General features: G+C 44.4%; 2 protein-coding genes across 2 annotated transcripts in view; one reads left to right on the forward strand and one right to left on the reverse strand.

Moving 5' to 3' along the window:
• The window catches only part of Sla (Src like adaptor), a 21,262-nt gene extending 15,246 nt beyond the window's left edge, over positions 1-6,016 (reverse strand). Inside the window, exon 1 of the mRNA XM_029469946.1 lies at positions 5,783-6,016. Within this exon, the coding sequence (XP_029325806.1) occupies positions 5,783-5,960 (178 nt within the window). The 5' untranslated portion in view covers positions 5,961-6,016. The remainder of the gene's footprint in view (positions 1-5,782) is intronic.
• Tg (thyroglobulin) overlaps positions 1-13,837 on the forward strand; it is a 180,146-nt gene that overhangs the window by 123,158 nt on the left and 43,151 nt on the right. The window lies entirely within an intron of this gene.

The raw sequence follows: 13,837 nt of genomic DNA on the forward strand, positions 1-13,837 counted from the left end.
AGAGAGAGAGAGAGAGAGAGAGAGAGAGAGAGAGAGAGAGAGAGAGAGAGAGAGTAAATGTGAGACTGAGTAATCTGAGCAGAGCTTTCAGGAGTCAGCTAAGTACCGATTGGTGAATGAAGCAGAAATCAGTTATCACAGTGGAATAGCACACGCAAATGTGTTGTTCATTTTGGGAAACTGAGTCATGGGCAATAAATGATGTAAATGTTTACAAGAGGAAACCAAAAATAAGTGTCCTAATGAGTCATTGGAAAGGAATACAGGTTCCCAAGAAACAGCTGGGTCAGAACAGAGAGGTTAGCTCTGTAAGACTGCTGGCCTGAGCCTGTGACTGAATGATTCTAACACTGCCCTAACAAAAGTTTTCAAAAAGAGGCTCTTCTCTTTGTGGCCCAGATGCAACCCCACAAATGAGAAGCAGCACTCAAGGTGGATTAGGTTTGAAGAAAGAAGTTGTGAGTTCTGATAAGGGTAGAGCCAGCCTCTGGGGCAGGAACCTTAAGCAATCTTGGAGGTTACCTATAAGTCAAAGTACCAATGCAGAGTGAGGTACAGGTCAACAGGAAAGGCCGGGCCATCAAGGAGCCCAAGATAAATCTTCCCTGAAAGTCTACCCAGCTGCTGGGGCTGCCATTCAAGAGTCTGGGTGCCTGAGGGTGTGCCGCCTTTCATGCCCACCCCCACCAAGAACTTCCTATTCTGTAACCATGATGGGCAGGGGATGCTCCTGATATAGAAATACATGGTTCCTGGCCTGATGTACCCAACTATGAAACAGCCGCTTACTCCCTCAGCTGAGAGCTACAGGTCTTCCCCAGGCCTAGGAGCCTCAGCAGGAGCTGTCCCTCTGCCTGGTCACACTGGATCTCTCCTCACCTCTGCACCCTCAGCAACTCCAGCCTCTGGAAGAGACTCTGTGCTTTGCTAGCCTTTACTTGAAGTTTTCCTTTGAAGCCGTGTCTGAAAGTTGCCCTGGCACATCCATATGACCGTCAGAGGATGCCCTTACCTGGCTGTGAGCCCCTAGAAAACTGATCACGGGGGTATTCAGTGTCAGGCAGCCCTGGGCACAGCCTGGAGCTTGCCAGACACTCTAGGCATATGTGTGGGAAACAAAATGGAGCTGACTCTATGTTAGGGTTCTCTGTGCTTTCCCCAGAGAATTCCAGGCAGAAAAAAACTGATTGGTGTATCCCCATATGAAAAACTGTTAAAATGACTCCTAAAATACAATATCTATGACAAGAATCGACCCTTTAATTAGAGCCCGTGCTCACCATGGTGTTCGTGGCTTGATGTGGTCACATTGTACACTCAAGGTTAAAACTGTGAAACATTACAAAGCCACCGTTTATAGTGTAAAAACAAAAGGAAACAGAAATAAAGAAAACACAAAAGCCCATTGTGCATGCAGGCATTCCAGGGGAAAAACAGAGGGATTCTGGGGGTTACAGATTCACAGTTGCAGAGGCAGATTCTCATGGAGTTTTTTTAACAGCCATGTTTTCACAGTTATGACAGTGAACTCTCGCCAGGACAGCCTTGTACTTGGTTTTCTGCCTAAGGGTTTCAGGAACATTAAATGTGTTCCTTCTCCTTCTCCTCAGAGACAGAACAGCAAAGGACAAACCAATAGAAGACACAGAGCCTGGCTTAAACCTCCAGGGAGCATCAGTGTGGCCATAGTGAGCAAATTTGGCTTTAGGGCCCCACTGTCTTCCCTGAACTCTGATCTCTACAGGGAAATAAATGTCTGAGGTGGGATTTCAGGTTTTCTTCTCAGAGACATCTTCAAGCCCTCTCAGAGCCATGGGTTTATAAAAAAATTGCATGTGTGGTTTTTTATTTATTTAAAAAGAGACTAAACTTTTTAACAAACTGTATGGCAGACATTTTGACAAACGTTTAAGCTACCTGTTTAGGCAGACTTATACATGTAGCATGAAATGTGGAAGCAAAATAAGAGGATGGTACAAACCCATTAGGACTTTACCTTGTATACAGAGTAGAATTTCATTCCTTTTTCAGAAATCTAAACATTTAGATACTGCCGTATAATGAACGAGGCAGGAAAGAGGCTAAGGAAGGAGGGGCATGGTCAGTAATGAGAGTCACAAAGTCCATCTGTGCTGGCCACGAGGAACTCAGAGCATTTGAAATCAGCTGGGCTGACCCACATACCACCACTTTAGAGATCTGTGATTGAAGCAAGGCTTTTTTTTAGCTAACTAGAGCTTGGCTCATTCCCATATGAAAACAGAATATATCAAAATCTGCCTTGTGGTGGATTATGTGGACTTCATGACTCAAAGGAACATTCCCACAGAGGATAAGCACACTCTTTCCCAATCAAGACCAGCTCTGGCTGGACCATCTCAGTGTTACTGACACAAAGGAGAGGCAATGTGAGGCTTTCTTACTACCTTTGGCCCATCTAAATACAAACTCCACTTGGTAAGAGGAGAAAAAGAAAATCCAAATATTTGCTGATACCTGAGTAATGAGTAGGGGTGGAGAAGTGAATATACAAATGTATCATGTTAGGACAGGAACCCAGACAGAGCTTCCTGGCCACATGTTACCTAGCTAGAAGAGCTAGGCCTTTGTGGCCTGTTTATTCTTTAGCATGCCACAACCGCTTCATTTCTAATGTTAGCACCTGCTCAGTAGCCCCATTTGTGGCTGTAATAGAAACTACCCATTCCTTCTTTCTCATATTCTCCCCAGCCCCTTAGGTCACCCATTCTTATTTGGGGGATAGAATGAGCAAAGCTGGAGAGTTGATGGCATGTCCACAGAACAGCATGAGACTTCAGGCCTATGGTCACTTCATTTATCTCTTTTTGCACCTTGTGTCTAGGCTCTCCTCAATCAACACTCCATCCCCCACAGATAAAGACCAGATAGATCCAAGTGAGCATTCAGAGCTCATGCAGGCAACACCTGTGGCTAGTGGGTGCAGGGCTAAATGGCTGCATTATTTCAACTTCTGCTTTCATCCTGTTTTGACTCATATCCAAACACATTGCCTCTGAAAGGTCACCATTAGGCCTGACTTTCAGTAAGTTTGTCAGTAAGCAAAGCAACACATATGAACATAGCCAACCAGATGGAGCTGCAGGCTGGCTTGGAGGAAGGCCTACCAAGTTCTGCTGATGCATGGAAGCCAGGTCTGTGAGTTCTACCATCTTCAGGTATGGATTTGATAGGTTACCTACTTGTATTTTATATTCTTTAAGGGTAAAGTGACTCAGAAGTCAAATATCCTTCCACTTAAAGCCACCCCATGCTCCAGGAATGGGTTAGTGATATAGAAATGAGGACCTAAGCTAAGATCTGACTGGTACTTCATTTATGAGTTCTTGCAATGGCCCAAGAGTTTTTGTGTCATTGAATCTGTTAACTGAGCATAATTCCTTACTTCTGGCATATCCTCTCTCTGAGCACAGTATACCCTGGGATTATGATGGAGTGTTTTTGTTTTTGTTTTTGTTCTTTAAAGCAGGGGAGGACTCTGACCACTACACTCAGTTAATCTGCTTGTTTCTCCTCTCACATCCCTGATGAGCTGGAGGACATTAGGCATGGCCTATGACATGGCCTCAGTTTCCTCCACTGCAAATCGAAGAGTGTGATAGTGATAATGTGGTTGGACTATTATAAAAATTAGGAGCTGCTTTGAAGGAATTTTCACGTGAGATGCTATTCTTATGTGATATGCATATGTATATCCAATGGCTCACATCACATGCATAAAGCTCTTAGAGCCATGTGTGGCACACCTCGGGCACCAAGCCACACTACAATTATCACTGTTATAAAAATGAGAACTGAGGAGACACCATGATGACCTGGCCAGTCAGCTCGTGATTGTGTTAAATATGAAAGCAGAACTAGCACTGGCCTGGGATCTGCTAGCTTTAGGGGCTTAAGGCCTTCCAGGGCCTGGTTAGAAACACAGCTCGCTGATCTCCACTTTCCACCCGCCATCACAGTTCTGCTGGGCCTTCAGATTTACTTGCTTCCTTCCTCTCCTTACCTTGCTCAGCCCTGTTTTTCACGGGTATCAACTCTGTAAGTGCATGTTGACTGGGTGTGATTTGTACCCGGGCACAGTGGGATGGGTTCTGAGCACAGCTGGTTTGCATGGTCAATTCTGACATGAGGTGTCACTGTAGGTCACAGTAATGCAGAAGGAAGAAACCAATCGGCAGGAGTGGGGGAGGGGACTATTACAGCAGAGTAACTAGGTTGTCTTTGTTGGGTGGAAATGTGTTTCCCCAACATCCTGGGAAGCCCCCGGTTTTAATTAATTCTGTGCTGTATGCATGTGGCCCTCCCTGAGGAGGTGTCTGAAAGTTTGTGTGGACTGGGAAATTCACTATTTGCAATTCTGCGAGAAAGTTCCTGGGGTTGCCAGTTCCACTGCATTCATACTTGAGGGATGTGCACACTTGAGGGAAGCTCACACTTGAAGGATGGTTATGTAGATACAATCTACTGAGGTTAGCAGACCTAAGTGGATCTCAAAGAGTCCCCACTCTACAACCAGGTCACTGCTCTTTGCTCTACTGTGGTGGCACAAGCTTAAGTCCCTTAGGAAAGCCATAGAAGACTGGGGGTACTTCCCCAAGATCACACAGCTTCTAAAGGACACTACTTAGGGGTCTTTTTCCTCTGAAATGTACACTATTCCCAACAAATTGACTACTTCTTTATGACCTTAGTTCCTGGGAATCACCCTGATGAAGAACATCCATGCCCAGGCATTCGCTGTCCTGGCTGGAGGAGGCACTCCTAAAGGCCAAGAGGATTCTTGTGTCCTGAGATTTATAGGGCAGAACCTCCTACCCTGAGCTTTTTGTCACCCAGGCCATCAGAGGAAGCGTCAGCAGTTCAGGCAATGCCTGATGGGAGTCAGTTAGAGTAGCAGTGACCTGGCAGCTTCTCCCTCATTCAAATAGGTATGTATGTGAAGATGAAGTAGAATCAGGCCTGACAACAGAGGAAGCTTTTCAGGGTGGGGCAATTGTGCGACTATTTGGAGTATACCCTGGTACAGGCCTGAGAAATTTTTTCTAAACCAGCAGTCAGAGGGGAGACCCCTGAACCTCCTTTTCAGATGCAGTCCCTTGCCCACATAATGGAAAAAGAAGAAATTTTACTTTGTCAATTAGCATTTTAAAAGTAAAAGCAAATGGGCAAGTTTTGGGGGTTTGTTTTCATTAGACTTGTTCAAGCATAAAGGCCCTTCTTCCCCAGACTGTATTCCTAAAATTCAGAGAGAGAGGAAGGAAGGGAGGGAGGGAGAGGTGGAGGGAGAAAGGAGGAGAGAGAAAGGGCCGAAGGGAGGAAAGTTGGAAGCCTATGTTTTTCATTTAGGAAAACTACAGTGTACACAGATAGACAAACCCGAAGTCATGAGCTGAGTAGCGCTGAACTCCCTCTGCCTCCTCTCAGAGGCCTTGCTCTCAGTTCATGGCTCTTTCAAGAACATATGCACACAGGACTTGAGATTTTAAGCTTTACAGTGGCTCAAAACCATGTACTCTGTCAAAGGAGCCTACCAGTCTCAGAGTTCCCTCTAAAGATGACAACACTTTTACAGCGCCAAGTATCTAACCCTTCCAAATCTTCATTCTTAACTATTTGAAGCACAAAGTGAAGGATTGATACAATGTCACACAGGTACCCACTGCCCAGTTTTAACACGAGCCACCACCCACAGTGGGCTATTGCAGGACTGAGTTAAATATCTCTCTAGAGAAGTCACACTTACCCTCACTGCTGGATAACGGCCTCTCCGAAGGTGGAGATGTGGATTTCATGCTATTCCCCATTTCTTTCTCTCCTCCAGCTGTGGAAGGTACTCGAAGCCTGCAGTACGAGAGACACACATGCAGAGTGAAGCGCACCCAGAGTTCCCTGAGTGGAGAGTGACCTAGTTCAGAGCACATGGTGCATCATTTCTCAGGCAGCCTGCTTCTTGAAAGGGGGCTGTTTTTTATGTTAAGATGCAGTTCATGAGTGTTGGTGACAGAGGCACAGCTCAAATTCTTTTATCAAGGGGATGACAGACAAAAACCACAGAGAAGGAAGTTGCTAGCAAATGCTGTTGGTGGCAAAAGTTTCCATTCCTCCAACACTATTGCTGAGCAGAGAAGGGGGTGCTGGAGAAATTGAGTATATCTTAGGTAGCACCAAAGAAGCTGTGCTCACAGACTCTAGTCAACAGCTCTCATGGCCCAGGAATTCAGGACACACCACATTTAGAAGGTGAAACGCATAGTGGTCTGAAGGGGTAGGGACAGGGAACAGGCCATGATGGGACATTTGGCTTGATTCTTTCTTGTCTGTTCGAATTTTCACACCCATGTTAAAGGCTTGCAAAGCCAGCTTCATGGCCGAACCCTTGGCTTGGTTGAACAATGCTTTCCAGGCTGACAAACACATTCACCTCTACTCTAGCCCTGATGATTGCAAACCCCTGCATCCTTAAGAAAACAAAGCCAAAATAGGAAACGACTGGTCCCATGACACATATAGGTAAAGGAGAGGCTATCTCATTTGCTTCATGGTGGGCTGCCTCTCCAAGAGCCACACACAGACTACTATGCTAGCTCTCCCTCATGAACTGATATCCCCTGACAAGCTCTCGATGTCTTCTTGCCTGCTAAGGGAAGCTAATTGGACAGCTTTTGGGTAGTTGCCACAAAGCTGAGTTAAAGCAGGTAAAACACAGTGCATAGCCTGGCTGGACATTATCATGTTGACAAACATTCAAATCCAGGGACTTTGGACAAGTGCTTTGAAAAGAAAAGAAAGTCTTACAGACGCTATGTCTTCCAGGATAATGGAAGCACAGAGAAAATGGCCATAAATATGGATAGAGGTTTTCATGTTTCCAGGAACAAGTTGAAGAAACTGGCCAATCTCTAGGCTAAACGGAAGCACATACTCCAAACAGAAACAGTCTACCTGTGCTGAGTGTACAAGATCATATGAGTTTGAGACTCTGGCTTCAGATCACATTTCTATACTCTGTGTGTGAAGCTAGTCTGTAGCCATGGGGCTAGCTCCTCAAATGCCCCTCCTATGCTGAGAATATCATAAGTCAAAATTGTATTTTATACCAAACCTAGACCATAAAAGTTCAGCAACACAGCACCCAGTACAATATGAGGTATTTCTCCTTGTGACCAGGCAGATTATGGGAACCTTAGCTCTATGCTGGTGTGCATCGTTAAGAGAAAAGGCTGAACCACAGATATGAGACTGGGAAAAATCAGAATTCAAAATTCAGAGGACAACCTCTACTGAGTACATATGGCTTTTGTGCCACTGTCATATTTCAAGTCCTACGTGCACACATTCTGAAAAGAACCATGCTCTGAGAGCAAGGCCTCTAAAAGGAGGTAGAGGGGGTCTGCTCTACATCCTAATTTTCAAGAAGGGGAAACAGGAGTTGGAATTCCTCATCTATTAGGAAGAAAAGAGAATGATGGCATCCAATGGCAAGGAATCAGCCTTGAGACCATATATCCCCAAAACAAAAATGGACCTAACAGTTTGTATATATATATATATATATATATATATATATATATATATATATATGTGTGTGTGTGTGTGTGTGTATGTATATATATATATTTGTACATTTACATAAATGATTATTTACTTCTATTTTACTTGCTAATTGAAATAAGGGATATATGTGATTTTGTTGCACCTATATTTCCCCCACTTGGAAAAGAATGTATATGCCACATAACAAAGTGAAAACAGTGAAATTTCCAAGATTTTACAATGTCATAACGTTTTTTTTTTCTCTTTGGGGAAAAAAAAAGAGTTCTCAATATTTACATGGATAGTGAGTGTATGGCTTTACTCTAAAAAAACAAAAAACAAAAAACAAAAAAAGTTTTTAAACACAGAATGGATAATGATGTATGTATCCTCTCCCCTGCCAGCGCAGGACACCCCTAACCCACAGCTGACCCTGAGCCAAGGGCTTGAGAAAGGCAGGACATACCGAGCAGAGAGTCAGTGCATGTGCCTGGCATGCATACTTTTCCCCATTCCCTCTCAGTTCTGCTCAAGTGTTTGCGAGGAGTTTTAGGAACTGTTTTCCTAAAATTCAGAGAGAGAGGGAAACAGTAAAGAAGGGAGGGAGAGAGAGATGGAGGGAGAAAGGAGAAGAGGAGAAAGGGATGAAGAAAAGGAGGAAGGAAGGAAGGAAGGAAAGTTGGAAACGTGCATTTTTTTTCACATAGGAAAACTACAGTGCACACAGAGACAAACCCAAAATCATGAGCTGAGGAGCACAAGGTAAGAGGCCTGACCCCAGGCCTAGGGCCTAGCTCTTACCTCACTTCCCCGTTTCTGATGTGTTATCCTCTCCTGCCTTCTCCTGACAAAAGGGCTGAAGATCCCCCTTGAACCACCACCAGCTTCGTGTCACCTCCACAGCTCCATAGCATTGCACCACATCACAGAGCCTCCAGGAAGGAGTTAAGTCACCAATTACAAGCTTTTATTTGAGAAGAGTGACAAGACCCAGAAGGAGGAGAGCTGGGGCCTCCCCGAGGAAATAACCGAACAATTTGATTTAATCCATGACAGTTTTCTATAGTGGCTAGAGGTGGAGAGAGGTGCAAGAGACTAATTGCTTCTAGGAACAATAAGAAAAGGGCAGAACAGAGCTGAGTTAATTAACACTGGCTCTGCCCATCTCTGCCTCTCCTCCCTACTTTCTCTGTGGAATGCTTCGTCCTCTAGGTCCAGGTGGAAGGACTGCAGTGGCTAGTCACCTCCCTCTAGTTTTTACATGAAAGCTATTTTCTGTGTGCCCTTTAGCCTCTGTTTCCACTTCTGAAAACTGAAATGAATAGGAGAGTAACTATCTCCAAAGAGAGAGCCTTGTCACCCACTTCATTCTAACAATCAAGACTCTGTGGCTTTTTGGAAGATTATTAATAAGAGAAAAGAGCCATCATCATTTTTACAAAATCCCACTGGAATGAGTACAAAATCTGTCCTTATATTCTTTGGAAAGGAGAGAAGGTAGGTGGCATATGCCAGGCTACCTTCTCGGCAGCATCTCTGAGAGAAGACACTTCCTTTTTTTTCTCCTAAGAGGGGTGGTCAGGGGCTGGCCCAACTTCCTTGCGTTCCGGTGTAGAAACTCTATCTTTCTTGACTTCAGACAGCATGCCCTCTGCTGTGTCCATGCTGTCCTCTCAATGGCATCGGACAGTGCATGCCTACCCACTGTTTGAGTGATTTAGAGGGGGAAATATCCCAGGTCTTTGGTGTAGCTGCCATAGGGAAAGTATCTATGTATCTAGCAGTCCTTCTCTGCAGGTCTTTTTCCTGCTCAGCTTCAGCCCCTTCTACTGTGGTTCTCCATCAGCGCAAGGGATCTGACAGCTCCCAAGCCTTCTACTCCGATGGTATACCACAATAGAATTATGTGTGTTTCCTACATGGTACACTTACCACCCATGTCTGTCTGTGGATAGAGAAGTCATCTGTATCCTTTTCAGGACATCAAGAGAAAGAACATCAAGAACTCTAACCAGGAGCAAAGTGGGGGTACACCCTGGAAGTCACACAAGGAGGAGCCTTGGATATGCAGGCATAAATGTAAAACTAAGAACCCAACGTTCCCTGTGGAGTACGCTCTCTATTCTATAACATGACAGCTATAAATTCACTCCTGTGGCCATCTTCTAAGGTTTGGGAGCCAGAGGCCACTAGTCAGGAGCCTCAGTGTCCACTCAATCTGTCACCTCTAACCACAACAATGACACATGAAGCAGCCACCAAGCAGATTAGTTTTGCTCTGTTCTGCACAGGGATAAGTACTGTAATGACTATGCCTGACTGATCACATCGTCTAAGCTAGCCACATGCTCTGAGGCTTCAAGACTAGGCAGAGGTAATGCAGAGGCCAAAGCAGGTCTACTGGCTCCAAAGCCTACACTCTTTCTACCTCTGGAGACTTGCCCTAGCCTCCTATTCTTCTCAGCCTGAGAAAACAACAGCAAAGGAATTCCTCAGTCATACAGCCAAATCATAAATACTGCGGGAACCATTTATTCATACAAGAGGCATGAAGTCCAAGGGGCCTGTTGGATACAGCACGACCATGACAAGAAACCTAGGCCTGGAAACCCACTGTGTGAAGGAGAAAGGACAGAAGACAGATCAGTGAAGGCTTAATGCTACCTCAGGTTAGGGGGGGAGATATGAAAATAATTCCAGACTTGCCAGCACTCAGAACTGCAGCACCATAGGTCAGAACAGAACAGAAAATGGTGGCCATCCTAATAGTAGATGTGGTCTTGCAACATAGCCCAAGCTGGCTTAGAACATTTGATCCTTTGTCTGAGCCTGTGGAGTCCTGAGATTATGGGCATTTATCACAGTGATCAACTTCATTAAAAAGAAACCAGCCTATGTATACACTGAGTATATCAACATGGCATGTGAAACTTTCTCAGGAGTTTCCAAGAGCTCTCTCTGGGTATGAGTGATATCATAGGCAGATGCCTAAGTTTCTGTTATACACATCTCTGGAGTCTCCACACTTGCCTTAAGTGCATGAATTTGTTTTGTGCTTCAAAGCTGATCCAGACTCAGAGAGCCCCACAGGAGGGTCTGCAGAGCAGGGTACCACTTGTTCAGGTCCCCACTTGCTGGCTATTTGTCCTCAGGCCACTTCTTTCTCCTCTTCTGGGCCTCCACATTCTATTCTTTTCTCCAGATTTAAAATACAAAAGTATGTTCCACAAAGTTGTTTGGGAAATAAATTGCTATGCATAAATAAAGGAGGAATTGTTGGATAATTGGTAGCCAAAAATACGCCAATGGCAGACCTTTTGGTGTGACAAAGTCATTAACTCACTGTGCTAGCTGGGCAAATCACTTGCCCTTTCTGGGTCACATTGCCTCATCTACCCCACCTCCACCCCCAAGGCATGACTGCTCTGTCTGACACTTGTTCAGTGATGCCTAGTGGTTTGACAATTTGCCTCAGGGAAAATAAGAGCTGTCACTGGGGCTTAGTGCCAGGCTCCTCTGAGAACCTGGCAGCATTATCTGGGGCACCCCACCATATCCTGGCCTCAATTGTCAGGTATCTATCCCCAAATGAGTGTAGCAAGACTACCAGGGCAGCCTGCCTTGTGACCTCTCATTCCTTGTCCACTTCTCAGTCACACTATCCATTTCTGTTTCCTGCACACAGAGAGAGGGCTGGGCCAATGCATTTGTCTCCTAGGAAACCAAGTAAGGTTAAAACCTATACAGCTATGGTGGTATCTTGGGATCCAGCCATTGTGTGCCTAACTCACAGCCAGAGTATAAAATAACTGCTGGGAGAATGACTTGGGCTCCTTCCGGACATGTCAACCCATATATCATGGGCTGCAGGAGGCCACAGACAGCTATGAAAGTAGTTAAAACTTACTTAAAGTATAACCTTTTTTTCTTGATTGTAGTATGGTTTTTGAGCATAATTATGGGCATTGCTTTACACAGTGCTTTACAGTGTGTGAAGTATTGAACATGCCTAGTCCAATATGGTTCAAACCTATTGTTTTGAACATGTTATTTTAAAGGAAGTTTTCCCAAGAGTTTAGTATACAAAGAAGATCAAGGCAAGTTGCTTTTTACTTCCCAACTCACATGGGGGCTCTGTGAAATATAGGTCCAATTACAGGAGAAGGAGCCTGAGAGAGACATTCAGGGAGATGCTAACATGTGCACAGAAATCTGAACCCCAACACTAGTAAGGCTGTGATTTCTTCACTACATCACATTTCCCAGCAAAAGTTCCTTTTGATTTTCATTCATACATGTGACTCACCAACATTACTCACAAACTTACCATCAAGATAGAAATCTGAGTTCTGCTCAATGTAATATGCACAGATGATGGGCCCTTCCTTGTGACTCATCCTGGTTAGGATCTCATGTCAAGTAGGACTTAGATGCTCTCCCATAAGAGTCCAGGGTAACCATCACAGTTAAGGGTCTGCTCTGGGCGCTGCCTCACACTGGACACTGACTCTAAGCTGTTGGCTGAGTGTTGGGTGATGACTGTCCTGTTTCTGAGTGATTTCTGCATTGTTTCTTCCTCTCTCAGCCCCAGAACATATTCCACAAGGAGATCATAAGCTGATAAAGCAAAATCTATGGGTGCCAGCCAGCCAGAGCCCCTTGCAGTGGCCTGGCCATCTTTAGCAATTCATGCTGAAAAAATCTCTAGTTTGAAATGTTTGACAACTTCTGTGATATAAAAGGCCATGCCATGATATCCTTGGATGTGTAAACTCAGTGAACCTCCCAGTAGTACCAGCTAGCTCTGGGCAGCTGAAACCAACAGCCTAAAAAAATGACAAAAATTCATTAGCATTTATTTCTTATACAGTGTGATTGGTTCATACTGCATCCATTGAAGTATATCATGTACTTTGACCATATTTACTTCTGTTACCTTCTCATGTTCCTTTCCAATGTCTTTAGACCCTTTCCTTTCCTTTTTCCAATTACTATGCCCTCTACATCTCAACATTCATGGCATGCAAATATGTATGGGTGTACATATATACATCCATGTGTGGTATACATGTATATATGTGTGACACATACATATACAGAGGGGGGGAAGAGAGGAGAGAGAGAGAGAGAGAGAGAGAGAGAGAGAGAGAGAGAGAGAAGAGAGATCTAGGTTCCACATAAGGGAAAATCATAATACTTGTCTTTTTGAGTCTGTCTTATTTTGATAATATACTGATCTCAAGTTCAATTTTCCAAAAATAGCATAATTTCATTCATCATTTATTCATAGCTGAATAAAACTATAGGCTGCGTGAATGGATGGATGTACATGACATGTTCTTCACTGTTCTCTTGATGAATATCTAGGCTCATTCCTTGTCTTGACTATTGTGTATAGTCCTGCAGTAAACATGTATATGCAGATATCCATGCTATTTGCTGACTTGGAGTCCTTGGGCCCACACTCAGGTATTTTGTAGTTCTACATTTTTTTTAAGGATGTTCCATATTGATTTGCATATCAGCTGAACAGTTTTACATTCCCACAATGAATCAACAAATCTACCTCCAATCAGTCTATATGGAAGCCCTCCTGTCTGCAGATGCACTCCTTAGTTTTCAAAGGAAAGGGGACACTGAGCTCAATGAGCAGCCAGTATGGAAGGCCTCCATTGTGCTTAAAATACCCTGATTTATTCAATGCCCATGGAGTTCACCTGACAAATGAGGGACCTAAGTCAGGGAGGGGCCAACTTTTAGGGCATACTTTTCTCACTCTTGACTCTAACTCTGTCAGTCACGTTGATCCCAGAAAAGGAGCATGCTGGGGCTTTGTAAGCTTGGTTGGCTTGAGATACCCTGCAGAAGGTACAGAGGTCTGTTGGCTCTAACTACTGGAAACCAATTTGCACTGCCCAGGGCCTAACCAGAGATCTGCTTCTTGGACTAAGAGTATTGTAGACTCTATTGTGAAGTCATTTAAAGGGTGACTGCAATCCTGTCATAAAGACGAGTTAGACTAGTTTCCCCTAAATTTTACTTTCTACACATTACATCTTTAGCACCCTCAGTGGGCCAGCTAGAGTGGGTGATGGGCAAGCCACTATCTCTCCTTGAGAGACCATCTGCTGCTTCATAAAAGTAGGCAGAGCAGATGGAGGACACCCTGTGCTTATCACAGGCTGAGGCGGATGCTTCTGAGGTTCAGAGGCCTAACTCACAGCAAGAGTGGTAATGGGCAAGAATGAACATAGGCTGAGGACTT

This window comes from Mus caroli, chromosome 15 (genome assembly GCF_900094665.2).
Source record: "Mus caroli chromosome 15, CAROLI_EIJ_v1.1, whole genome shotgun sequence".
Classification (NCBI taxonomy): Eukaryota; Metazoa; Chordata; class Mammalia; order Rodentia; family Muridae; genus Mus; species Mus caroli.